Source organism: Chaetodon trifascialis, chromosome 16 (assembly GCF_039877785.1).
Source record: "Chaetodon trifascialis isolate fChaTrf1 chromosome 16, fChaTrf1.hap1, whole genome shotgun sequence".
Lineage (NCBI taxonomy): Eukaryota > Metazoa > Chordata > Actinopteri > Chaetodontiformes > Chaetodontidae > Chaetodon > Chaetodon trifascialis.
In genome coordinates, this window is record NC_092071.1 from 19374750 (window position 1) to 19401779 (window position 27030).

The 27030-nt window shown below is 44.0% G+C and overlaps 2 protein-coding genes across 2 annotated transcripts; both read left to right on the forward strand.

Moving 5' to 3' along the window:
- Window positions 1-1182: 1182 nt before the first annotated feature.
- On the forward strand, window positions 1183-12366 carry prdm15 (PR domain containing 15). Its single transcript, XM_070983779.1, has 24 exons — window positions 1183-1245; window positions 1832-1871; window positions 2085-2178; window positions 2299-2452; window positions 2585-2737; window positions 3076-3184; window positions 3264-3344; window positions 3617-3826; window positions 4519-4728; window positions 4833-4927; window positions 5019-5106; window positions 5214-5381; window positions 5467-5561; window positions 5682-5813; window positions 6324-6464; window positions 7289-7452; window positions 7778-7857; window positions 8358-8477; window positions 8593-8724; window positions 8911-8994; window positions 9550-9725; window positions 9824-9904; window positions 10335-10556; window positions 11304-12366. The coding sequence occupies exons 2-24, from the start codon at window positions 1841-1843 to the stop codon at window positions 11835-11837; spliced, it is 3354 nt and encodes a 1117-aa protein (XP_070839880.1). The 5' UTR covers window positions 1183-1245; window positions 1832-1840; the 3' UTR covers window positions 11838-12366.
- A 4294-nt stretch (window positions 12367-16660) lies between these two features.
- Window positions 16661-26224, forward strand: ripk4 (receptor-interacting serine-threonine kinase 4). The gene is made up of 8 exons (XM_070983141.1): window positions 16661-16923; window positions 19438-19729; window positions 20644-20792; window positions 21126-21175; window positions 23058-23216; window positions 23471-23586; window positions 24157-24397; window positions 24520-26224. Exons 1-8 carry the CDS (start codon window positions 16664-16666, stop codon window positions 25767-25769), a joined length of 2517 nt encoding a protein of 838 aa, XP_070839242.1. The 5' UTR covers window positions 16661-16663; the 3' UTR covers window positions 25770-26224.
- The last annotated feature ends 806 nt before the right edge of the window (window positions 26225-27030 follow it).

Genomic DNA, 27030 nt, shown 5'->3' on the forward strand with positions numbered 1-27030 from the left:
AATAGATATCCAGGCCACAAGTTAGGTACTTCTTTCTTCCAATGACTCTGAATGATGGAGGACAATCATAAAGACGTTACATTAAGACTTTAAGTATGTGTTGAAGGGCAATGCTATATCGTTATTTTTTCCTGCCTGGATCTGGGTTTCGTAAAGTGTTCAATCTGTACAAAAACATGAACATTTGGTGCTTTATTATTACGAATCTTTGCACAATATACAAGTCAAGACCCTCATGTAAAGAAAAGTGAAGACATTAATACATTCTACATGTTTACCAAAACATTTATTTATAGGTTTTTTTTAAATGCAAAAATATTTCGATACCTGCTGATGTGCACATTTGAGTGATTTAAGGAAAAATAACAAAAACATATGAGATACCATATACGGTGTGAACATACGGTTCAGAGATGTGTTTAAGGGCCCTAAAAACGTATTTTTTCAGTCCAGCATGAACATATTCTGTCAAAGTCTGAATAGTTTTGGTTGTTTGCATGAAAGGTTTATGTGTTTTGTGTTGCTTGTGCTCTGCTCACTAGTTTGAAATGCTGAATTTTGGAGTTTGACCCATAGGCCTCTGCAGCTTCAATTAGAACAGACTTTTTTCTGTCCCCTTACTTAATGAAAGTCAGGTTGAAATCAGATGTGATCATATAAACCATCATTTTTGAGTTCTCAATAATCATCTCGTCACCTCGAGAAAACAGACGACTAATCTGTAATAACCACTTTTATTTGTGTTACTTGTGGTACATTTAGCTGATAACACCACTCTTTTATTTATGACTTTGGAGGCTTTAAAGTGGGGTATTTGTACATTGTTATTTCATTACATTTATAAATCATTTTACTTTAATCTTACTATGGAAACGTTTCCTCCCCTGTGTGCTGTGTAGTGAAGTCAGTGTATGCTAGAACAATGATGGAAATGAAAATCCACTGCTCAGAGCTGTATGCTGGGTCTAATTCATGCCAACTGTGAAATAAACTAATCAAAATAATGTTTTGTTGTAGTTTATGTGACAAAATTTAGAAATCCAAGTAATTCGCTATATGTTTTTAGTTTTTCTGAACTCGAAAATGCCTCGCTGACGCTCGTTTGAGTTGCTTTATGTCACTTCTGAGTGGCCTACATTCCCCATAATGCACTCGGTGAGGTTCGCTTCCGGTCTTGCGCCGTTTCTGGAGCGGATTGGAACCCGGAGTCAGGATTCGATAAATGAAGGGTCTTTTGCAGAAAAGGTAACGTGTTTCTCCATAAATATACATCGATTTTCCAGCGAACGGCGGCGCAGCTGTGTAGTCAAGCTGCAGCTGGTTTGTCCGCTTCGCTCCGGGCTTTCCTGAGCCGCCTCCGCTGCTGACTGCATGGCGTTGAAGAGCATCGACTCCGGTTTGGTGGTTTGCGTCTCCGGTCCATCCGCCATGCCGACTGTTCTTTGTTACATTTTACCGAAGAGGGGCCGCTCAGATCGGAGTTAAAACCCGGCTAGAGTTTGGGAACGACTCAAATCCTGGATCCCATCTCCTGGCCAGACTGTATACGTTAATGAGCATATTCCAGCTGTATCGCTTTCAGCCCAAACAGTTCATGTCGTCATGATAGAGTGCTGTTCATCAGGGAGGTCTGATGCATTCAATACGGCTGAAGTGTCCCATGATAATTGTGTATGCAAGCTGGGAAGTTCAGTCACATTCTCAAAAAGTAGCTCCTTCATATAAATGTACGTTTTTCTCAGACACTCTGGCTGCTGGTCGCCTCCCTGCTGTCCTGATCTTTGCTTCCTGTTAATGACATGATGAAAACTATCTTTCCCTCTGTTTGTAGGTTGACATAATGGCAGAGCAGACGCCAGATGAGCTCATCTGTGAGTATGAATCCAGCTCTTACTGTGTTGACAAAGTGTGACACTGGGCTGTAATGACAGGTGTGTGTGTGTGTGTGTGTGTGTGTGTGTGTGTGTGTGTGTGTGTGTGTGTGTGTGTGTGTGTGTGTGTGTGTGTGTGTGTGTGTGCGTGTGTGTGTGCGTGTGTGTGTGTGCGTGCGTGTGTGTGCGTGCGTGTGTGTGTGTGTGTTGTAGGGTGTGAGGACTGTGCCCAGTACCATGACTCTGAGTGTCCTGAGCTGGGACCGCTGGTGACAGTACAGGACTCCTTCGTCCTGAGCCGGGCCCGGTGAGTGACAGCTCAAAGTGTCTAAACCTCACTGGCTGTATTCAAACCAGACATGTCCATCGATCTGATTATGTTCTAATTAGTGTGTTGTCATACTAAGTTGTCCATGTCCTGGATTAGGTCATCTTTGCCAAACAGTCTGGAGATCAGACAGGTGGCTGACGGGGAGGAGGGGGTGTTTGTCCTGCACCGGCTGGTCAAGAGGACCCGATTCGGGCCCTTTGAAGCAAAGAGGGTCCCCCACCTGGAGAAGGAAGGAGCATTTCCTCTGAAGGTGCAGCCTAATGAATCCAGACCAAGTGTCCACGTAGAGAAGACAGGCTTGATATGCTGCTCTATCAGAAATCAATAGATGTGATAATTTTCAGCTTCCTTTCTTGTCATTCCTCCATCCTTCGATGGGCAGATCTTCCAGAGGGATGGCGTGGTGGTGTGCTTTGACTCCAGCAGTGAAGAAGACTGCAACTGGATGATGCTTGTCCGACCTGCCGCTGATTACAAACACCAGAATCTGACAGCTTACCAGCAGGATGATGACGTGTACTTCAACACCTCCCAGGTACGCGTGTGATTCCTCAGCGTGACCCTCTCAGGCACATTTTCAACACATTTTCATTTAAAAACACATAACCTTTGATACGTTTACACGCATCCACACTACTTCGGCCTTTTAGGAGCCAATAAACAAAGACTTTTGGAAACACTGCTGCTACCAGCTGTTCTCATTTAAACTCTGCAACACCAAACACCAGCACATGCATGCCTAGTGTACGTGAATGATCATATGATGAGCTGCTGCTGCAAGGTTTCAGGGGTTCATGTAGTCCTGCGGTTCGTTCATTTTTAACAGGAGTTTTGGTGTTTTCTTCCTTTGTGCCCCCGCTGTTTGTCTCCCAGGATGTGCTGCCAGGAACAGAGCTGAGGGTCTGGTACGGAGCTTTCTATGCCAAGAGGATGGAGAAACCCATGCTGAAGTCTCCACTTCAGCCACCGCCACCTCCAGCAGGTAGATGACGTTACAGCACCACTGTTGCAGTAGGCTGCCATGGCAACAGCTTGAGTTAGGTCTTGTGTTTTTTACTCAGATGTGAAGTCTTCTGCTAAAACAGAGACCTCAGAGAAAACTGAAGCCCACATACCCCCAGTGGCTGAAGGAGATAGTGCAGGTGAGATCATTGAAAGCATCCATCACCTCCTGTAAGTACGTCTCACAAATGTTCTCTTCTTTCATTAAGGGGGAGGCCAAAGTTAGGGTAATGTCTTGATTTGATTTAAGCTTTAAACTGCATTACTTTGTAAGCTCCAGCTGATATTCTCCTCAGTGAGTCCCAATAGGAGTGGAAGTCAGGCTGTTTACCTCTTCAGAACGTCTCTAAGCTGAGGAAATGCTGTGTCACGGATAGACCCCCTGAGTCCCCTGCTTCCCTGTTGTTTACAGGCAACATGCTGAGTCATCTCAATGAGGGGAAGACAGTAACCGTGCTTCCAGTCGACCCGCTCCTGCCCCAAGAGGAGAGCCTGGTCGGCCCTGATGACGAGGAGGACAACCCCCCTGCAGCTCAACTGGGCCCCAAGAGAGGGCAGGGCCGAGGGAGGAGAGCTAAGGGACGCAAGCATGGAGCTCCAGCTGCTGCAAGCAAAAGCAAAGGTGAGAAAGGAAAGCCAGTCAGACTGAGCAGAAAGATCCAGCCTAAAACACAGAAGAACAGTGTCAAAGACGTTCTTTGCAATACACTTTGCAGTTTGTGAAGAAGTCACTTGACGTCACGTTGAGACATCATGACATCGTTGGTGTCATCATCAGGATTTGTGTCAGTCAACAAAAGGACGCTCACTATCCTGCGCACACTTAAAGCGAAAATACTAGTTTTTCCGCTGTGGGTGCATTTCACAGCACGAGGCAGCCACACCCAGTAACAGACACAGCTCTCTCTTCTCTCCTCCACCTGGAAAAGGTCTGTGCTGTCACTACACTGTCTGTGCGACACCATCGCTGTCTTTCTGTCTTCGTTTTCGTTTCTGTGTGTGTGACACATAACACAAGGAGCTGCAACAGGTTCAGGCGCATTCTGCAGAGGTTTGATGGCATTCTGGGAAAACGTTGCAGTCACCTAATTGAGATAGTGGGAGATAGAGCCGCTTCATGATGTTTAATCATTCCTGGTGTGCAGAATTCCAGCATCTTATCCCAATAAATCAATACTTTGGTTTGTCACTTCGCTTTCAGATAATACTTTGGTTTCTGACCCAAACACCTGCAAAACTAGTCAGTCCACATCACCATTTGTTGCTGCATATATCATAGATTTCTGTTTGACACTGGAGTCCTGATGTGTGCAGATGTGAAGCCCCCGACGCAGAGCTCAGAGCCGGTGGCCTCGGAGGCAGCAGCAGCAGCAGCAGAGAGCAGCGGCCTGCTGAGCGCTCCAGACAGTGGGGCTGTCCTGAAGAGACACAAAGCCAGAGAGCACAAGAGGGTTTACCGCTGCTCCCTCTGCAACAAGGTCTTCCAGAACAGCAGCAACCTTAACCGACACATCCGATCACACGGTGCGTGGCGTTGAGAGAGTTGAGGCACAGATTTGAAATCATTGTCTCTTTCTCTGACAGTTGATGTTGACCATTAATGAATCTCTTCTTGCATATTCTCCCAGGTGATAAGCTGTTCAAATGTGATGAATGTGACAAGTTGTTCAGCCGCAAGGAGAGTCTAAAGCAGCATATCTCGTATAAGCACAGCAAGAACATGGTGAGTAAAACTCCACATTGTTGCCTCAGGAGTTTTTACTTGCTCCGCTGCTTAAGGTGTTTATATGTGATCTTCTTATGTGCTCTGACAGCCTGACCAGGAGTACAAATATAAATGCAACACATGTGAGAAATCCTTTCGCCTGGAAAATGCCTTAAAGTTCCACAACTGCCGGACAGGTAGAGGTCGTCTTTTTTGTCTGTTTTCTTTCCCCTTCCCTGATCACGTTCCCACCAGCTCGCATCCTGTCACATTACATTCACCCCGTCATCTTCTCCTCCTCCAGACGACAAGACGTTCCAGTGCGATATCTGCTCGCGGTTCTTCTCCACCAACAGTAACCTTTCCAAGCACAAGAAGAAGCACGGCGAGAAGCTCTACTCCTGCGAAATCTGCAACAAGATGTTCTACCGCAAAGACGTGATGCAGGAGCACCACAGGAGGCACGGTGTGGGTGAGTCGCAGCGGAGAACAGGTCATTCTTACACCTTAAAGCTTTAAACTCTTTGCCGAACTGAAGCTGCGATGCATCTGCACAGGACCAAAGCACATGAAGAGAGAGGAGCTGGAGGCCAATGGAGAGGAAGGGACCAAGTACAGGAAGGAGCCGTCACCCTGTCCCATCTGTGGCAAGGTGAGCCCTCTGCACTGCTGCACAGATTAATGGCACGAATGGCAGCAGGTCCAGGAATCCTGGAGGAAAGTAGTCCAGAAGTACTTCATCAGTGACGTGCGTGTGTGTTTGTGTGCACAGGTGTTCTCCTGCAGGAGTAACATGAACAAGCATCTGTTGACTCACGGTGATAAGAAGTACACCTGCGAGATATGCGCTCGCAAGTTCTTCCGCGTGGACGTCCTTCGAGATCACATTCATGTCCACTTCAAGGTGAGACAGTGCAGAGGATTTTTCACCGCTCACATTTAACAGCCTCATTTCTTTAGCATTCAAGTGATGAGGCACAGGCATGGGGGGGTCACAGAAGAAGAAAGTGTGAGGGGTTTCAAATCCATGTTGCTTCTTCGAAACACGTCCAAAATATGGCTGCTTTTTTATCTTAAAAGTAGAACTAGATTTCAGATCCAGTAGTTTTTTACAAGCCTGGGCCTGTGTATGCTCTGAATTACAAACCTTCCTCTCATTCCATTGCTCGTCAGCTACCATGTTGTTTACAGACTTCAGTCAGCCAATGACAATGTAATGTAATAGTTGAATGTAAGTCAGCTTTGCTACCTGCCAGTCTGGGCTACGGAGGAAGAGTAGTGATGTGTGTGTTTAGCCACGCTGGATAATAAAATGAGACAGTGGTAGATGTCACTGTGTTTATTCAGTAGCACCTTGGCTCTGACACCCCCTCTGCATCTTAGCTGTCATTGAATTTAGTCATTTCTGTTCCAGGACATAGCTTTAATGGATGAGCAGGAGAGAGAGGGCTTCATCAAGAAGATTGGCATTTCAGCAGGTGGCAGCGACGAATCAGACGAGGACGAAGAGGAGGAAGATCCTGAGCACCACAAATACAACTGCAAGAAATGTCAAGTAAGCTTTGTCCCGACATGGAGACAGGCCACAGTATTAGGAGTAGTATTAGGAGATACATTGGTGTAATTAGCGTGGCATTTAACAGTTCAGGCGAATGAACACATGCAGGTTGTGGTTTGAATGATTTCATTTCCTGACTGACGTTGCAGTGCAAGCAGAGGTTGAGCTCATCTAATAAGCGAGGCCAGACCGCGTTAACCTAACCACATGAATATAGGCTCACACAGATAACATTCATTTAGTAAGAAAATATTCAACAGTAATCGGCTCAGTAGGTCTAAATCAATTTTTTGTTTCTTGAACGTCCAGACTCTAGAGACAAATGGATAAATGTAATGTCTGTGCACTGATGCAGCTGAAGACCGCTGCCATACTTCGTGTTATGAACTGGCTACAATATGTTAGAAAGTGTAACATTTTCTATTTTAGAATACATCTGTTGATCAGTCATTTGTTAGTCATGTTGAATACACAGTGCAGCTGGAGATCATTCACAGAGATCCTGTCTCCAGATGAAGTCCCGATTGTTGTCATTGTCATGACAACTGCTGGAGATAGTGTTGTTCGTTGTTGCTGCGGCGTTCACAATGCCGAGAATTTGCTGTCGGCTCCTTAATGGCAGAAACAGAATGTGTCTCCTTTTCTCTGGTACACAGTAGTGTGGACGAATGACTGAGCCATGTCTGCTTCAGAGGGACGCTGGCTCGATTGCAGGGGATGTGACATTATCTAACTGATTACATGTTATTTTGTTATTGCCGATCACTTTATTTTTCACTCACAATCTTATTCAAATTGATTCTCTGCTTCTGTGTCTCCAGCTGTCATTTGCAAAGGGCAGAGAGTACCTGAAGCACATCATGGAGCAGCACAAAGAGAGGGGCTACGGCTGCGGGATCTGTAACCGACGCTTCGCACTGAAGGCCACGTACAACGCTCACCTGGTTATCCACAGAGAACAGCTGCCTGACCCCGCAGTGCAGAAGTAAGACCGCAGGAAGCAGCACAAACGCATATTCCACCTCTCATTATCATTATATATACTGATCACAAAAGAAGAGGTGGAGGTGAAAAGAAACAAATGTGTTTGAGAGTTAATTTGGATGCAGCTGTAGCTGAATATCAGCAACGTGTCGCTAATCTGTCCATTAAGTATCATCACTATTGATAAGGTTCAGAACAGAATGTGGAGTTATAACTGAAAGTAAAAGGTCTGATTTTTGTCTGAAGTGAAGCTGAAATATAAAATGAACTAGCTGCAGTGCAAAGCAACTGTAATCATTTCAAAAATCTGCCCATGTGTCATGCAGGTACATCCATCCTTGTGAAATCTGTGGCCGAATCTTCAACAGTATTGGTAACCTAGAAAGGCACAAGATCATCCACACCGGTGAGCGACGGCCAGGGGTCTGTGTGATTGTCACTGATGGCAAAGTCAAGTCATGTTCTTAATCCATTCATAGCCAACAGACGTTCTAGACTTCAAACCTTTCACTACCACATTAGCTTTCCTTGGTTTTGGCATTGGGAACGTTTGTTCTCTATGACTGGATGAACGTCTCATGCTCATTAAACAGCATTAGCATCCAGAAAGAGTCTTTTTGTTTGGTTTTTACTCAGTACGTTGAATAGATCAACCTACATGACTTGTTTGCATGCAAGTTGTACTCGACATGCGTAGGATTGTTTTCACATGGTGGCAAAGTGATGCAGCTTTTAGCAGTTCCTGTTTGCACCGTCCTTTTGAAAGTCATATGTATTTAAGATTATGTATGCCTCATATATGCATTACATAAGATTTAGATTTATTAAAAAGAGAACACACTAAAGCCCCTCTGTCATTTTATATGGTAATAGAGCATCTGTGTGTGTTTTCGTTTGATCATCCAGGGGTGAAGAGCCACAGCTGTGATAAGTGTAACAAATCATTCGCAAGGAAGGACATGCTGAAGGAGCACCTCAGGGTTCACGACGATATCCGAGACTTCCTGTGTGCAGAGTGCGGGAAAGGTCAGTTTCTCGCTGCTGCATCACACTCCTTGTCACGCCTCATTTTTTTGGAACATGCAGTAGTTTATATCTGGGTCATTGCCGTGTTATTAAATGGAAATGTTTTTCTTTGCAGGCATGAAGACCAAACACGCTCTGCGGCACCACATGAAGCTTCACAAGGGCATCAAAGAGTACGAGTGTAAGGAGTGCAACCGCAAGTTTGCCCAAAAGGTCAACATGCTGAAACACTACAAGAGACATACAGGTGAGTCTAAATGTGTGTGTTGTGTAGGCAAATAAAAACTTGTGCATTCAGTATTAATTGACTGCACATGTGATAGCTGCATGTGTGTTTCACTGTACGTGACCTTGACAGTGCAAACTTCACTGAAGCCCATCATGTTGCTGTTTGTTCTGCTCTATGTTTATTCTTGTGATATTTTGCCTGCAGGTATAAAGGACTTCATGTGTGAGCTGTGCGGGAAGACTTTCAGCGAGAGGACGACTCTAGAAACACACAAGCTCATCCACACGGGCAAGTGTGTCGTGATAAAAGCAGGCTGAAACACACTCTCAGTTTGTTACACTGACGAGTACAAGACATTTACAAGCTGAACGTAGAAGCCTGTAATTTGTTTTTTTCTTCCTCTGTGTTCAGAGCCATAAAAATGGAGCGCTTTATGGTTAGACAAGAACTGATTCTGTAGCCTAAATTATGCAGCCAGAATAAAAGGCCGAAAAGCCACTCGAAAATTAAAGGGCATGTTTACTGCAAAACACAAGTTGACGGGTGGAAGACGGATTGGTTGGGAAAAAAGAGGGAGAAATGACAACAGACAGTAAAAATATATGAGACACGTAAAAAAATCTAACTGAATACAAGAATAATCAACACAATGAAGTCTAACAGTGGCCAGCAAGCTAACGCTAACAAAGTTAGCTTGTTACTCGTGATAAGTTGACAGTCAAAGGGGAAAAGAGATTTTAAGGCTAAAACTAAATGTGATAAACTCCCACCAGTTCATTGCAAAGTCTTTACATCAGTGCAGTCAGCGTGCTGGACTGACCCTGCTACTCTTTCTCACTGCAGTGGGTAAGACATGGACGTGTGCAACATGTGATAAGAAGTATCTGACAGAGTACATGCTGCAGAAGCATGTCCACCTAACTCATGAGAAGGTGGAGGCCCAGGCGTGTCACCTCTGTGGGACCAAGGTGTCCACTCGCGCTTCCATGAACCGACATCTGCGACGCAAACACCCCGAGGTGAGTCCTTGCACCCACGCCAGGAAGCAATTCGCGACCTATGTTTTACCAGCCAGCTTAGAAGTCAAACCTGTTGAAATTCTCCTTTGCGCCTCCAGGTGGTGTCTGTAAGAATCGATGAGTTTGATGACCTTCAGGAAACTCCAACAATCAACGATTCGTCCATCAGCATTGTGCAGGTTTGCTCATACTTCTTTCACAGTGCAGTATTGTTGTATATAAACACACAGTGTCACACACTGTTTGGAGTAGCTCTGAACAGAGAATGCAGCTGAGTGGAAACTGTGTGTGGCTTCCATCAGATGTTAAAATGGTGCTGATGCCTGGCATTGCTGTCTATCATGTTCCTCATCGTCTGAACTTCCTTGTGGTGCACTTTAGTATGTTTGAATGCACACTAAATGAGGAACTGTCAGAGTGCCAATATAAGTTCCTGTTTATTCACAGTATGAGCTATGAAGCAGGCGTACACTTAGTAGCTACGTATCCTAGTAGTACTGTTACTTTGCACGTGGCATAGAATGCATCCTGTGTGACACGTTTCAGAAAGACAAAACAACCCTGTTAGCGTTTATGTGTCCTCATGAAATGTTTCACCTTCCTCTTCAGCCCACTCTGACCCTGGAAAAAGACAGCCTGGCTCACGAGAGGCCCAGCCGGCCCACCCGACACCCCAAGAAGAAGCAGAGAGTTCAGGCTGAGCCGGAGCTTTCTGAGTCTGACGAATATGTTGATTTCACCGAGCCGAGGCACGAATCCATGGCGGAATTCAGCACCGTCATCGTCGGGGACGAGACTGAGACGAGCTCTGCTGTGCAGAGTATCCAACAGGTAGGTTTTCACTAAAGTTATTGTTTTATTGTCAAAAAAACATTTGTGTACGTTGTTTTAGAGGTAGCAGTTGGGTCTGCCTCTCCTGTTGTTGCTCCTTCTGTTGTCATTTGACTGCAAGCTCCCTCTCCACCTTCTTGTGCTCCGTTTTGTTCATTGTGATGAAGAGCTGTAATAGAATGTCGCTCTAAATGTAATATAACTAATGAAGTGCCAGATAATAGTAATAATGATAATAATTATAAGGGATGATGGAGATTTAAGACACTATGTGGCACCTTAGCAGCAGCTAATCAAAGTAAACAAGAATTAATACATTCAGTAAAACTGCAGAAAGAAAAAGGAAATAGTTGTAGCAAAATTAAAAAATATATATATATATATTTAATATTGTAGTGTCTGGAAGTAATCCTAAGTTAAGTAAGTAATTTTTTTATCGGTCAGTATTATTAAATCATCATGGACGGGGTGCGTCTCAGTGACAGTTAAAGTAATGTAAAGTTAGGACGCTTGCAGGTTATTACAGTTAAATAGATTTTAACACATTGTTGGTCCATAACATTATCCAACAGTTACTACAATATTTGTATGACTTTAAACAAATATGATTTACCTACTAGTTTAAATTTAAAAAAAAAAAAAAAAAAAAAAGTTAAAACAGTATTTGGGGTTGAGAGCAAATATCCATCAAGCCTTTGAATTTTTCTACCTGTTGGAAACCAAAAAGCATTTATTTGAATCTTTCAGGTGGTGGTCCTGGCCGACCCCAACACTCCCTCAGCCTCCTCACCCAACAGCTCAGTGGGGCTGACCAACATCACCGTCACACCCATCACCAGCCACGCCCCCGCCCAGTTCACCAGCCTGCAGCCTGTCGCTGTGGGCCACCTGACCACCAGCGACCGGCCCCTCACCCTGGACAACTCCATCCTCACCGTCACCTTCGACACCGTCAGCGGCTCCGCCATGCTCCACAACAGGCCAGCCGAACTCGTCCCCGAGACTGTGGGCCCTGGCGGAGGCGCAGCGACCCAGTCAGTCGCCCACTTCATCAACGTAACCACTCTGGTCAACCCCATGGGCCACCAGCTGGAGGCCCCGACTCTGGCCTGGAGGCCTGTACCGGTGGCTGAAGGCAGCCAGGTCACCCCTGTGGTGGAGGGTGCTCAGGAGGGTCAGGAGGCCCAGAATCAGGGGCCAGAGCCAGGCCGGCCCATCCAGAGCCAGCCGCCCGCCCCGCAGCAGCAAGGCGGCTCTGCCCAGCAGATGTTCAGCTACTAGAGCCGAGACTGGAGGTGCTGGTCGCCTCACGCTCCCACACGTTGTTCCATAGTACTGTAGCGTAGATTTTATCAAACTGTACAAAGCTTTGATCACTGTCACCCAGATGCCTCTCCAGCCCCAAGAAAGTGAATGAAACAAAGTGGCTGCTGATAATTAACATAATATTTTAAAAAAAGAGAGAAATGGTACATTTAGCCAAATTCACTGAAGCTCGTCTGGAAGATCTACATTTCAAACCAAAGCAACATGTTGAATATTCAGATGCCTTACCAGCCTTTTAAAAACATGCATGTTTTCAACTTAAATCTGCTGCTTGAAAAACAAAGTATGAAAATGTACCAACCTGGAACAGAGGACACATCAGTGAAAACACTTCTACGAGGTGAAGTGACAGTTGGCATATTTCTGAAAGTGGCTCACTCGTGAAATGCTATTTTTCAATGCTGTAAACTGTAATTGTTGAACTGTCTGGAAACAATACTGGAAGAGTTTTTGTACTGTTATTTTTAAACAAAATACCTCCTTGAAATTGTTCTTTTTGTTTGTCTTCATAGAAAATAAGGACCCACGAGGGGAACATGTCAGCAGGGTTTTTCTGCTGCCTCTGCTTCTGTTTCTCTTGGTTTGTTTATAGCAGTGTGACCATCTGTCCTTGGTCCCCTCAGATCTCAGACCAGCAAGCCTGTTTGTCCTCTCCTGTCCAAAGCTTATGGCTTTCTTACAGTTAGTACAGCGTGTGTGTAGTGTGTGTGTGAGAGCCAATTACTTTTACACCTTGGGACTGGGGACATTTTGACTGGTCCTCAGGGTTCACACTTGGTTTTAAGGGTTACGGTAGTTAGGTTTAGGGTAAGGGTTGGGGTTAGGCATTTAGTTGTGATGGTTAAGGTTAAGCTGAGGGATGAGGGAATGCGTTATGTCAATGAGTGTCCTCACAGGGATAGAAATACAAAGTACAGAGAGTCAAGTCTCCAGCAACTGAATGTAAGTATATGGAATTTGTCCAAAAGTTCTGTTTATTGATATATGTGTGTGCGTGCATGTGTCCGTGCGTGTGTACACACGTTGTGCTAAGTGATTTCACTCTAAGGTTTAACTTCCAGTCCATACAAATAAGGAGCAGTCTGGCAACACATTCTTTTCAAAAACAGGTAACAATACTCGTAAACTCGTAACAATAATCAGCAACAACCACATTCACTGTGTATTATATACGTTAGATACATCAATAAATCTTCACATCTGAGAATTATCTAAATATAAAAGAAAAGGATCCTGAAAATAAACCTTGGAATGTATGTTTCTTTGCTAAAAAATAAAATAAAATCACAATTAGTATTGTGCATGTTCCCTCTTAAAGATGTTAATAAGAGAGCTGATTCGACATTAAAATGACAGACTGGCTAAAATGAACATTGAATACTAACTAATTTTGTAAAAACATGAACAGCTTTCTGAAAACTAATGTTCTTTCATTGCTTCTAAATCTGACGCAATATGGGATTATCTTTCAAGATCTTGTGTTTCTTCCCTGGAAAGACAAAAAATTTAGATTCAAATTCAGAAAACTGTATTGGTCTCCTCAGAAAAATTGCTTTGTTGCAGAAGAAATTGCTACAAATTGCTACAAAGGATACTTTATAAAAAACTACAGTTACAAACTACAATAAAGATGGCATAACCATAATACTGCTAATAATAGTACAAATGTGCTAATGCAAATGTGAGCAAATGCGCAAATGATTGGTAAAATAAAGAGTAAAGAGACATTGTCCACAATGGACAAGAGTTTTGGCAACATCCTCCTTCCTGCAATTTCCGAGAAAAAGTCCATCTCCACCTCCAGGACAGAGCCGGCTTTCTGAATTGAGTCTGTTGGTGTCGGCCACCCTAAGGCCCCAGCAGACCACCACAGATTCAGAAAACACCCGCAGCATGTTGCTGCAGACACTGAAGGAGCTGAGCCTCTGCAGGAAAACAAACCCGCTCTGGCCCTTTTTGTTGACAGCTGCAGAGCTCTTGGTCCAGTCCAGTTTGCTGTCCAGGTGGACACCCAGGTATTTGTACTCCTGCACGACCTCCACCATGTCTCCCCTAATGGAAACTGGAGTAGTATGAATCCTGGATCTGGATTCTCATCATGTGCAGTATGGATATCAGACACATTAACACCAGCCTGAACAGACTTCAGTCAGTAAATGTCAGTGTGGATGACTTGAGTTTAGTTACAGTTATCCTTTCTTAAATCCTTTGCCAACAGTAATAGTATATATACTGTGTATATATAAATCACAACTGCGAGGAGTGACAGTATTTTCTATATATACCACACCATTGAAACATTTCATCCTCTTCTTATCTACTAATGCTTCATGCTGGACAACTCAAACACAGCGGTTTGCTGAGAGCAGGGAGAGGTATTGTAACCCAGCACTGACCTCCACTGAAAAAATAAAACATTTGTTATACTTTCACCACAGCCAGATTTAGTAACGTTTACTCTTCCCCCAGTATCCAGAACTTTAAGTTAGCTCGAGCACTTTCACAGATATACGTCTTTAAAGCTGTGTGAGCACTCAGGTCTGATCACAGAGCTAAATGCTTTAACATGAAACTTCCAGCAGATGGCAATAAACACAGAGGGCAAAACTGAATAATGTCAATAATCCTGAATATTTACAATTAAATAAATGGATTACTTAATGTCAGGTTTTCCTACCAAGACATCATTCTCAATTTGTTCAAAACAAGATTTTCCAGATTTAGGATAAAGAGCTTTCATCCAGAGCTGCTTCCACCCTGTCTGCTGCCTCCTTATTTGCATGCCCATACATATGCTTCAAAGAACCCCTGAGGAAAGGGCTCGATGGGAGGGAGAAAATACACTGGAAAGGACCTGGACTTGAAATCATATGTCAGCACATACCTGAGCAGCCATGGTTTAACATGCTGTCACAAGCTGAGATTTATTATATAATGCTCCAAAAATGTAAGATACCGGTTGTGGTTTGTTGGTTTGTTCTTATATCTCAGGACTGATGAATGAAGGCATGGCGTGTTGTAAATATGAACTGTAACAGAAATTTAGCCAAATCTTCACCTCATGCTGACTGATGCTCATTTGCCTGCTTTCTCACAGTGGGGGAAAGTGGACCGTCCTGATTTATTGTCTTGTTTTTAATCCGAGTGGTGAAGCAGATGAAAAGAGCTGATTTGATTAGCACACCAATAAAAGCTCCTCTTTGATTCCAGTGATCAAGAGGTGTGATGCTGCCCAAGAGAATACATTTACATGTAACAGGATGGGTGAGCTAACACCTCAAAGGACGCTCGTTCACATCGAAAACCAACTTTCACCTTTTTGCTGCTCATGGACCAATGAGATGTGCTTACTGTCTTAACAGCGTCCCTGATGACATATTTACAGTTAATCTTTATACCTCGTTTTTCCAGTTTCCTAATTAAATCTGGAGAGCAGGGTGGAGTAGGGTAAAAGCATGACTTCATGTGTTATGGCAGTGAAGTAGAGGTAAACACAGAGGTAGGGTTTTCACCACAAAGCAAACAACAATGCAAAATAAAGAATTAAGTTTGTTGAGATGCACTAAATTGCATTTTGCCCTTTGCCCTTCAAAATGATGCCTTTCATTCTCCAACACACTGAGACCTCTGGCCTCACCTCAGGCTGGAGTATCATCAGATGTGAATTACATTTTTACCAGGTGGAATCTGGGGATTGGAGTTCACATATTTGCAGTTCTCAGGTTGATCAGAGGCCACAAAGCCGCTGCCTGTGCTTGTTTCACTCAGTCTGTGACTATGTTTATGTATTTAACCCCCCAACCCACCCAATAATTTGTGTAATTAACAGTCCTCAAAGATATTTTTATTTTTTCAGCCAAAATCTCTAAGAGGCCTCAGTAATGATCCGCAGTAGGTGTCTGTGTAAGTTACAGTTTCTAACAGGTGTTAGGGCTTATATTTGAGTGACATTTCAATGTGATGTTCAACATGCAGGGACTCACAGCAAATTGCTTCCCTGAGGAAACCATGTTCATTATTGCAGCCATGTATCATTCCAAATAACTGAGTTGGATGTACAGTCTTCTATGACACTGAGTAATCTGAGATAAGGTTCATTAAACCTACGCTACATCCTTGGTTTATGGTAAGCAAATAAGTGAATCATTTACAGTTTACCATCAACGGACAACTAATGTGCAAGTGTCCTTGATCAAAACACTATGTGTGCGTGCGTGCGTACGTGCGTGCGTGTGTGCGTGCGTGCGTGCGTGCGTGCGTGCGTGTGTGCATGCTCAGTTCTGCCACTGGCATATTTCATGTAATGACAATCCACAGCTATGAAAGAACATAATAATCCCTCTGCTGGTTGGGTTTGTGCTGAGAAGATGAGTCCACACATTCCCAAACCATCTGGTTAATATCACATAACCCACGTATTGTTATGACATATTGCCTCTCCTTACCTCAGGGGGCTTTAGTTGGATAATGGTCTACACAGGGACAAAGGTATGTTTATGAAATGACACATTCCTGGGCTCATGTACTGGCTCATGGCAAAGATCATCCTCTCCTTTTCATGGCAGAAATATGAGAAAGCCTGAGACTTCAGGGCAACTGGAAAGCATGTCTGAAGACACTGGTGCCTGGTTTTCTATCTTTTCCTTGTGTTTCAAAACCAGGAAGTGAAGTCACAGCAGCAGGCCCAACCCCCTCCTTTCACCTGAAGAGAGGGAGGGGCCACACTGAGCTTGACAAGGGGAAAAATAAGGAAGAGCTCAGAAGCGGGCAGGTCAGTGTGTATGTTCACTTGCTCAGATTGTGCCTTGGAGACGAATAAAAAAGGAGTTTACTCTGCTGGTGGGTTTCTCAACACGGATATGGACGTCCCGGATTCTCCACATGGGAATATGGGGCTGCTAAGGACCTTTGATTGCTCTGAGTTTGGCAGCTGGGAGAAAATAGGCTCAGGTGGATTTGGACAAGTATACAAAGTCCGGCACGTACAGTGGAAAACATGGCTGGCTATTAAGTGCCCTCCCTGCCTTCATGTGGATGACAAGTAAGTCACAGCTGCTGAGCTACATGAATTATCTTTGAACTGTGTATATGTGAAATGACATGAAGTAATGTAAAACAACATGTAGGAGCATAGAGGCACAGTTCAGATATTCTTCTGATTTTTTTACCTGTGTATTTGGTCCTTGTGAGTACCAGATGTACAAATCCACCTTTAACCAGTTCTTGTGTCTCAGGTTTATCATTTGATTGCCAGTTTATGGCCAAATAGTAGACAGACGGAGGCTTTGATTATGACTGCTGATGAAAAGTCACACAGTGTTTCAGAGTCCTTGAAAGGTGAACACCAGGAATCGTGTATGACTCACTTACTGCCAGTCTGGGCACACAGTGCAGCTGAAAGAGGTCAGGTTTAGACACCGTGTAGTTGTGTTTGCAGGGAGCATTGACTTGCTGATTCATCCCCAGGGGTAAAGTAAGTCCACATTGCTCAGGGCCATCTGTTTACCTACTCTAACCAGACTCACACATGAAACGTTACCCACTGATTTCCCCACTCAATGGTCAAGTTTTTATCCACTGACCTCAAGGAGGGATTTAAATAACGCACATTTCAATGAGGGTAGCAAGGTGGTCTTATCCCCCCAAGCACTACGAAAGATTACACAGTCCTGTAACATTCTGCATAACCACAAATCTAACCTTTGAGAGAGAGAGCGACCGGTGTCGAGTTCTGTGTGGGTCGACCCCTTCAGCCACACAGATTACTGTGTGGCTGAAGGGGTGATCTGAAACAATGGAAGTTTCCATTCTTCTCAGATGTGTACACACATGCACATGCGCGCACACACACACACACACACACACACACACACACACACACACACACACATCTATAAAGACTAACTGACAAGAACTCTTCTTGATTTTATATGTCTACAAATAATTCATTCCTCATTATCTGAGTGATTTTAGGCAATTCAACAAAAGACATGAATTAATTGCCAGAGCTGCGTTTGTCCTTTCTAAACTGAGAATGGGATTAAACCCCAGACACAGCTTTGTAAATGCGTTTCCTCAATTTATCACTCAACTTATTTATTTATTTATTTTGGATTGTCTGATATTAGATTATGATCTTTCATCCGGTCACCAAAATATTACTAACCAACAAGCAATTTCAACATTGGCAAAAAAAAGAAAAGAAAAAAAGAAGAGGAGTGACATCCTCTCAGAACCTGTGGTGCAACTCAAAGCATCCGCTGAACCTGAACCAAAGATGTTATCATCTCCAAACATCTGCAAAGTACATAAACAGCCGTTTGACTGCAGCCTTTGCTGACCCACACATAACATCCAGCAGCAGGGACTCAAAGCCACCTTTGTCTGCCTAAGTTGCAGGCTGCCGCTGTGTGGCACCAACAATAAAAGAAGCTGTAAAACCGGTCTTACCGGGCCTCTCTGATAAAGCAGAGACATTGTTTGGTTCTGAAGAGCTGCTGAAGAGCACTTTGGATTAGATGAAGGATTTAGCAAACAAGCACTTGCCCATTCTCCCATATCATGTTTGATTATTCCAGCCTGGCAGATTTGGGGGCTTGCACCTCCTTCACTTGTACTGATTATAAAGGAGAATTATAGCCGGGGTTCCTTCTATAGAACATGACTCTTTTAGTAACCTGATACACTTTGCACATAATAGAGTTGTAGGAGTCTATTTTGTGCATCTAATTTCATTTCATTAATGGTAGAAAAACAGAATTCCCTGTCCAGCTCACCTAATTCTGCCTTTGAAGCACGTTCCTATGAATGCAGCCATTAGTGATTTATCTTTCTCTCATCTGTCCTCATTAAAATTTGACTTTTTTTTAAAGCAACCTTTGCTGGAGATATGTGCACTGAGGTCATTAATGACCTGCACAGTGTGTTTGAGGTATGTCAGCAGGGCCAGTGGACTGATAAAGGGAGCTTTGCAAAGGTTGAGCAACAGAGAACAAGAGCCCTGTTTCAAGCTCTCCTGATGCATTCCATGCTGTGCTGGAATGTCCTCAAGGCCTTCAAAAAGCTGCTGGACAGTTAAGAACACAATCCACATGCTCGGGATGAACGGTCGAAAATTAATTCTCGACACCAGCAGCGATCACACTTTGACAGCCTCAAAGGTTAATGCTACGAAACGTTTTGCAAAGCTGGAGGCTCAGTAAGGATAATGTGTAATGTACTGGAATTTGGGTTAGGACAAAAGTTATGCAAAATATTACAGCTCAGTAAGCGAAGCGTGACCTCAGAATCGTTAGGTTAATGTTTTATGAGATGATTGATTTGATGAATATCTGTGAGCCAATGGATGTGGAAGGACTGGTTAAATATAAGCTAAGCTGAATACTTTGAAAAGAGTGTTTCATCTCATTTCAGCTGCTGTTTGTTTGCAGTTCTTATAACTGCTTAGTCACTCAAGCAGAGGAGCCTGACTCACCGAAGGCCGTAAAATGTAACATAAATATAATAAAATAAGAATGCATAAAAATGATGTAATCAATATTGTCTTAAATCACAGGGAGCGTTCAGAGCTGCTCGAGGAGGCTAAGAAGATGGAGGCAGCAAAGTTCCGATACATCCTGCCTGTGTATGGGATCTGTGAGGACCCTCAGGGCCTCGTTATGGAGTACATGGAGACTGGCTCCCTGGAGACCCTGCTGGCCACTGAGCCGCTGCCCTGGGAGCTCCGCTTCCGCATCATCCACGAGACCGCGGTGGGAATGAACTTCCTGCACTGTATGAACCCACCGCTGCTCCACCTGGACCTGAAGCCGGCCAACATCCTGCTGGATGCTCACTATCACGTCAAGGTAGAGAGTTTGTTACAAATCCTTCTTAAAGGCAACATTAAAATCAATGCCAGAAAAAGGTCATATTCAGCTGACAGTGTGCAAATATCTTTTAGAACATAAGGTCTGAATTATTTTGTTGTAATATCAGTGTTTGTTTAGATGCTTTTTTTTCTGTTTGCAAAAAATGCCTTCAAAATTATTGATTGTCAAAAAAAAATCCTGATCAGCTGCAACCTGAGGTTTTTCTGTGCAGTAACATTGTGTAAAATAATCAATGACCGTGTAAAATCAACTCCTTGAAATCGTGTATTTATAGAATTCCTGTGAAGCATAATGATGAAATGTATTTGTTGCTGTAAGACAGATGTGACGTCACATCACAGTAATCTTTGCATCAAAGCTAATTGAAAGTCACAGTTTTAGGCTTTTAGGCGGAATTTCAGCTGTCTGGGGGGGGGGGGGGGGGGGGGGTGCTTGCTCTTCCCTTTCATCCATTTTAAAAGGACAGCCCTGCACACACTCCGGGTAGACAGGTGTCTCTCAGCCTCTGTCCACCTCTGAGCAGCTCAACTGTATTGAGAGCAATGGGTGGGAACCATCATTTCTAGAGTTTAATACCTGGATGTAAACACCTCACCCGGGCCTGTCCAGACAGGATTAATACAGCTCCTGTTAATTCTTCCTCTGTGAGTGTGTATGTGTGTGTGTGTGTGTGGGTGTGCACTCATCAACACAAACGTGAAGGGCCTCTCCTCTCCTACAGGCTGAGACATGGCTGTGTTGCCCTCATCATACCACGGAGAGCACATAATAAGAGCTTAGCAACCTGTCACACTCAGTGGGCTAAGTTAGTCATCAGTGTCACGGTCTTTCATGAGAAAGGCTGTGAGGGTTCTCTGTTTTTGGTCTTATCTGATATTCCTCTGCCTCAGATATCTGATTTTGGACTGGCCCGCTGGAACGGCCTGTCACGGGCTGATGACATCAGTAGAGACGGCTTCTGCGGCACTATCGCCTACCTGCCCCCTGAGAGCATCATTGAAAAGGACAGAGTGTCGGACACCAAGCATGATGTATACAGGTGGGGTTTTTACCTCGCGCTTTGCACGCAGTCTTTTTCTGTGAATGTACGTGTTTGTTTTGGGATAGGTGTTTGTCTGCCTTTTTTCTACTTTTGTAAGTCAAGGTCAAGGTTAATCAAATGTAGGAGATGGATTTGGCAGGTAATTAGTTAGACCATGTTTAACATAATGAACGCAGATTCATTTCACTTTCTTAAAAAGACTCAATGAAGTGTATTAAAAGGGAGGATATTTATAACCACACCTCCAATAAAAAGTTTTGATGATCTGACAGCACTGTTTCGTATTTCCTTGTACTGACGCCTTTTCCTTTCATTTTACCTCTATTCCAGTTTTGCCATCGTCATCTGGGGGATTCTCACACAGAAGAAACCCTACCAAGGTGAGACAAATATTACTGCATGTGACTTCCTTTAAAGGAATAATATGTAACATTTCTGCATTAAAATGGCTCAAAATGTCTAGACCCCCCAGTTGCTATAATTTCCTTGGAAACACAGGAAACACCAGATGATATGCAGGTTAGGGTCCATCTGTGGTCTCACATACTACACAACACATCCACTTTACTACATGACAAACCCCCTGAGGCAACTTATTGAGAAACATAGTTATTTTAACCCAAACCCATGATGTTTTCTTAAACCTTACCAAGTAGTTTTGGAGGATGAATACATCAGAGAGAGAGGAAGGATGTCTGCAAATGTAACATATAACATTCTGTGCGTTTAAGACTAATGGGACACAATTTTTTATTAAAGCCATTCCAAGAAAATAAAAAGTTAAGAATGAAAGTGGTACTTGATCATTCTGATAAAGTCAAGTCAATATTATCCATCATTGACTTTTAGTGGTTGCAAAATGTGTTTTCCAAATGAATGATTTCAAACTGCATGTAATCAGCAGGAGTCTACAGTCACGGTCATAGCTCTGCGAAGCTGTTCTTAGGCACGTTAATGTGATTTATTCTATGTTTGCTCTATCATTTGTAAATATTGATATCAGAAATATTAACAAAAATATTCTAAACCGTCCAGTCTATGCAAGTTAAAGTTATGAGATTTTTTTTTATACTTTCTATTTGGTAAGTCAAACATTTGACAGTCAATTTTGACTTATTTTCATCCCTCCTAACTTTTCATCTGTTTTTAAAATTTTCCTCGCAGGAATGGGTTTTCAGAATTTCCAGTAAATACATAACCTAAGGCGTGCGTGCGTGCGTGCGTGCGTGCGTGCGTGTGTATGCACAGGTGCTGTACTGTATGTGTTTACTCAGTGGATTCCAGAGCAGGCACTTGGACAGGGCTAGACTGGCAAATAGAGTGTATTTTTTCCCAGGCATATCATGTAGCAGCTCACTTCAAGGTATTTGGCTCCTCGTGGAGACCAGTGTCTTGATGAGGTTTTCCAGGTTGGCACTGGCACCGCCTATGTTGATCCAGACATAATTAAAAAGTGAGAAATGGCCTGGTTACGATCCCTTCCCGTCTTCCTCCTCCACCTGCAATGGGTATTAAGGCTACAATAGGAGGTGAAGTACCTGTGATTAAGGCCTCTACCTGTTTGTTCTGAATCATTGAGTGGGCTGATCCCACAGTCAGATAGAAAGAGGCCAGACGAGGAACTGCTCAGAGCTTTTCCATTTTACTCCCATGGGAAACAACAACACACACTCCCTTATCTGAGCACACAGGAAGACGGTGATAAAACATGCATAAGCAGTGGTGTTGCTAGGGTCTCTTGGGGCTTCAAGCAAGAAATCCCTGAGGCCCCCACCCTACCTGTGCAGGCAGCAAAAATTTGGTTTTTGCACACATAAAGCACAATTTCTGGGACATTTGAGATAAATACTGAAAAAATAGATTAGTGGTTCTCAAAGTGAGGTCCAGCGACCAACAGTGGTCCCTGAAAGCCCAGGCCGACCAATAATCGTACTTGTAAATAAATGGCAGGGCCCCCCCCAGTGGCCGGGGGCTCCAAGCAACTGCCTGGCTTGCCTGCCCGCAAGCCCCGCCCCTGTGCATAAGTGACTCTATGCAGGCACTGGCACCTTCCTGCACCTTTGATTATATGGTCATAAACTGCAGCATGTTGCATGTCTTCAAACCACATGTCCACATCAGAAAATAAGCCTTCAGATCAGATAAATGCACCCCACCAATATGAAACAAAACTTTGACAAATTGTGCATTATTTATGTGTTTTTTGTATAAAACCTAATTTATGAGTGAAGAAACTGAAATATCTGATTGTTTTACCCCTAGGAGAGAATAACATCCTGCAGATCATGGTGAAGGTGGTGAAGGGGGTGCGTCCAGACCTGGGTGCTGTGCCACGCTGTCGACCTTCAGCCTGTACAGGGTTCCTGAGCCTCATGCAGCGCTGCTGGACCACAAGTCCTAATGCCAGACCCAGCTTCCAGGGTAAATTATGTCTTCCTATTACAACAAACAAATGGCAACCTTCTTTTATTTTGATGATAATAGCAAGTAAATCAATATCAAACTGGTCCTGTTCTTCTATCAAGACACTCTGCAGATAATGCATACTTTGAATTGAAGTGCAGTAGTCTGTTAAATTGAGGTCATTGTCTTCTACTTTTAGTGCTGCTGTTATTTTGTTTTTCTGTCTTTATTAGCTCTTATTGGTGAAAACTGACGTAGACTTGTCCTTGCAGAAATCACATCCGAAGCTGAGGAGCTCTGCTCTAAACCTCAAGAGGAGCCCAAGACACCAACCTCATCAACGCCAGAGCCAGAGCCCACATCCCCAAACACACTGACTAGTGACCAGGTACAGCATGACGACACCATATTAACTGTCTGTGGATGAAAAAACCCTGTGATTCAATGATGTTTTCCTCTCCCGTCTTTTTGTCTGACTGTATGTATTTTCCACTAATGTGTAACTCTACACCCAGACGACGTGAGGCTTATCACTGAAGTGCTCCAGACATGATTATGACTTTCAAAGTCATAAGTTGTGTAAATGTTTTTTAACAACCGTTGCATCACAAAATAGGAATGTTGAGTGACAGGATTGTTGGACCCGCGTCATTTCCGTGCTGTTTTATATGTGACTAACGACAAACATCCTGCTGATGAGAGGTCACAGCTGTTACTGATCGATATCTGTCTGTAGGACAGAAGATTAGATGGTTTGAACTTCCGTATATGTTCAAGTGTTTGTGATTTGATCAATCTTAACTTCAGTAAATTGTCACAGTAACAGCACTCAATAGGCACTGTACTGGAAGTGGTTTGGGTAAGAGTGGCAGCTACATACCTGAGTATTAAGGTAATGGAATGCACAGAGTTGAGGACCAGCTCATCCAAATATGCTTATCTGACTTTTGCTTTACAGGTTAAAGGCAGCAAGCTGGTGCGTCCAAAGTCAGCCATGTTGCCAGAAAAAGATTACAGCCTGTCAGAGTTGTTGAGCCAGGTGGATTCTGGGATCTCCAGGAGTTTTGATCGAGTGAAGGAGGATAGCTGCCACAGCAAAGAGAACACTTGCAAGAGACTGTCTGGCATCTCTTCAGCTGATTCAGCCTTCTCCTCCCAAGACTCCATCACACTGTCTTTTGAGAAGGAAAGCACATGTGGTAAGAGCTGATTAAAGACCTAAAACTGCAACTATTATTTTTGTAAACCTAAAAATACTATATGGATGTTCAACGGTTAGTTGGGATTCTTGCCTCAAACCCATCCATTTCTTTCCGTCCAGACTCTGCTGAGGTCCAGAGACGGAAGCTGTGTGAGGCCATCAGGACCAAAGACACTGCCAAGTTGATGAAGATCCTCCAGCCTCAGGATGTAGACCTTCTACTCGATGGAGGAGACAGTCTGCTCCACCACGCCATCACCCTGGCCAATGAAGAGGCCGTCAAGTTTCTCCTCCTGAACAACGCCAATCCCAACCTTGCGAATGCCCGTGGCTCCACACCCCTGCACGTGGCCACAGAGAGGCACCTGAAGCCCCTGGCAGAACTTCTGCTCGGTCGACGCAGCACCAATGTTAATGCCAAGGATGAAGACCAGTACACAGCTTTGCACTGGGCTGCCCAGAACGGGGATGAGGCCATGACACGGCTGCTGCTGGACCGGGGGGCGGCCATCAACGAGGCTGATGGCCAAGGACGCACGCCAGCTCATGTTGCGTGCCAGCATGGCCAGGAGAACGTAATCCGCGTGCTGCTGAGCCGTGGTGCTGATGTTCAAATCAAGGGTAAGGACAACTGGACAGCGCTCCACTTGGCTGCCTGGCAAGGTCATCTGGGCATCGTCAAACTGCTGGTCAAACAGGCCGGCGCCAACGTGGATGGGCAGACGACAGATGGCCGCACACCACTGCATCTGGCATCCCAGAGGGGGCAGTACAGAGTGGCACGGATCCTGATTGAATTAGGAGCGGATGTTCACACAACGTCTGCTGGGTTGAACACACCCCTTCACGTGGCGGCAGAGACGGGTCACACCAGCACCTCTCGCCTCTTGATAAAACACCAGGCGGATATCCACGCCCAGAATGCCCATGGACTCACTGCTCTCCACCTAGCCTCCCAGCGGGGCCACCTGGCCACAGTCAAGATGTTGATAGAAGAGGGGGCAGACCCCTACAGATCTAACCCAGCGCTACGCACCCCCTGCCACCTGGCAGCAGAGAACGGACACTGCGAAGTCCTGAAAGAGCTGCTCCTTCACTGTCCAGATGGTGGCGCTCTGTCAGATGAGCAGGGACTGAGCCCATTACACCTGGCGGTGCAGGGTGGATACACAAACATCATCACTATGCTACTGCCGCAGGACTGCAAAGACTTAGTTACTGAGAGCTCAGTGCAACCAGTAGCTGCACAGCCCGCACCACCAGAGGCTAAGCAGCTGCAGAGGAGAGTCGTCATTCTCAAACTGACAGAGCACAACGACAAAGACTGCCTTCAATCCAGCAGCTCACAGTGTGCCTCAGCACCCTGCTAACGATAGCAAAGACTCTGCCACAACTGTACAGAACTGTCTTCACTGTCATTTTTAATACTCCACTGGTGCCTCAAAGTCAGGCGGAGGGCAGGCGTCATTCCAAACTTAAGAGAGTTTTTTGAACTGTAAAAGCCCTTTCAGCACTGCAGGTATTTCCAAATGGTTGTACAGGCTTTTGATGTAAATATGTACACTGTAAATAGGATGTGTTTGAATTTAGACTTTGTTTACTTTTTTTTTACTTAACAAACACATTTTATGTATCAGAATTTTGATCAGGAAACCAGCGACCTTTGGGGACCTTTCACTTTGCTGCACTGTAGCTGGTATGACTGTAAGTTATATTTAATAGAGCACGAACTTTGGCAACAAGCCTTGATAGATGAATGCTTTAGATCATCAGAGCCTTTGCATTTATAAAAAACGTTGACCTTCAGTGTTCTGTACCTGTTACATATCAGTGCTGCATCACCATTAAAACATTTTAAACCTTTTATTTTGTTTGACCTTGTTGCTTTTTTCTCATTTGGAACCTAAGCCTGAAAATGTTCCATTTTCAAAAAAGGAAAAGACAAAAAATAATTAATAGTCTTTGTCAGTTTCATCACAGTGTAAAATGGTACTAATTATCAGACTCAGTTTACACAAACATGAAACTTTGTAATTTACAAAATGTAAGATTACTGTCCAAAAACATGCAAAAGCTTATTCAAAGTACTCTTAAGAATTTGTTTTCTTGAGACCTGTTGAGACAGGCCAGTTTTAAATTCTGGTTTTAATCCAATCCAATTTAATTTCCGAACATGGGGACAAACTCTTTGTTAGCATCAAGACATAATTGAATCTAAATGTTTAAACACTGAGAATGAAAAGAATAACCTATGAGCTCTTCTTCATATGTTTAGTTCTCCAAAAGAAGTGAGAGTATTTTTTGAAAACTTTGATTCAGCACCTCCTGTTACTGCAGGCTTGTTGGAGAAAGTGTCTTGTTTCAGAGTCTCTCCGTGTGTCTCAGAGTCTGTTCTCACCACTGCTCCACCTGCATGTGTGCAGGAATTATCAGTCGGGCAGAGTTGGCATGTCTGCATCTGCAGCCTCACCTGTGATGTTATTATTATGACTCTGCTCCAGACCCCACAGAGCATGCTCAGGTTGGTACAGACCATGGGAACTGCCCCTGAGGGGGATCACATGCTGTAGGATGATAGATGAGTGAGAAGGGGCACTGATGTTCTACCTGCAATCCCTGCCTGTTGGCTAA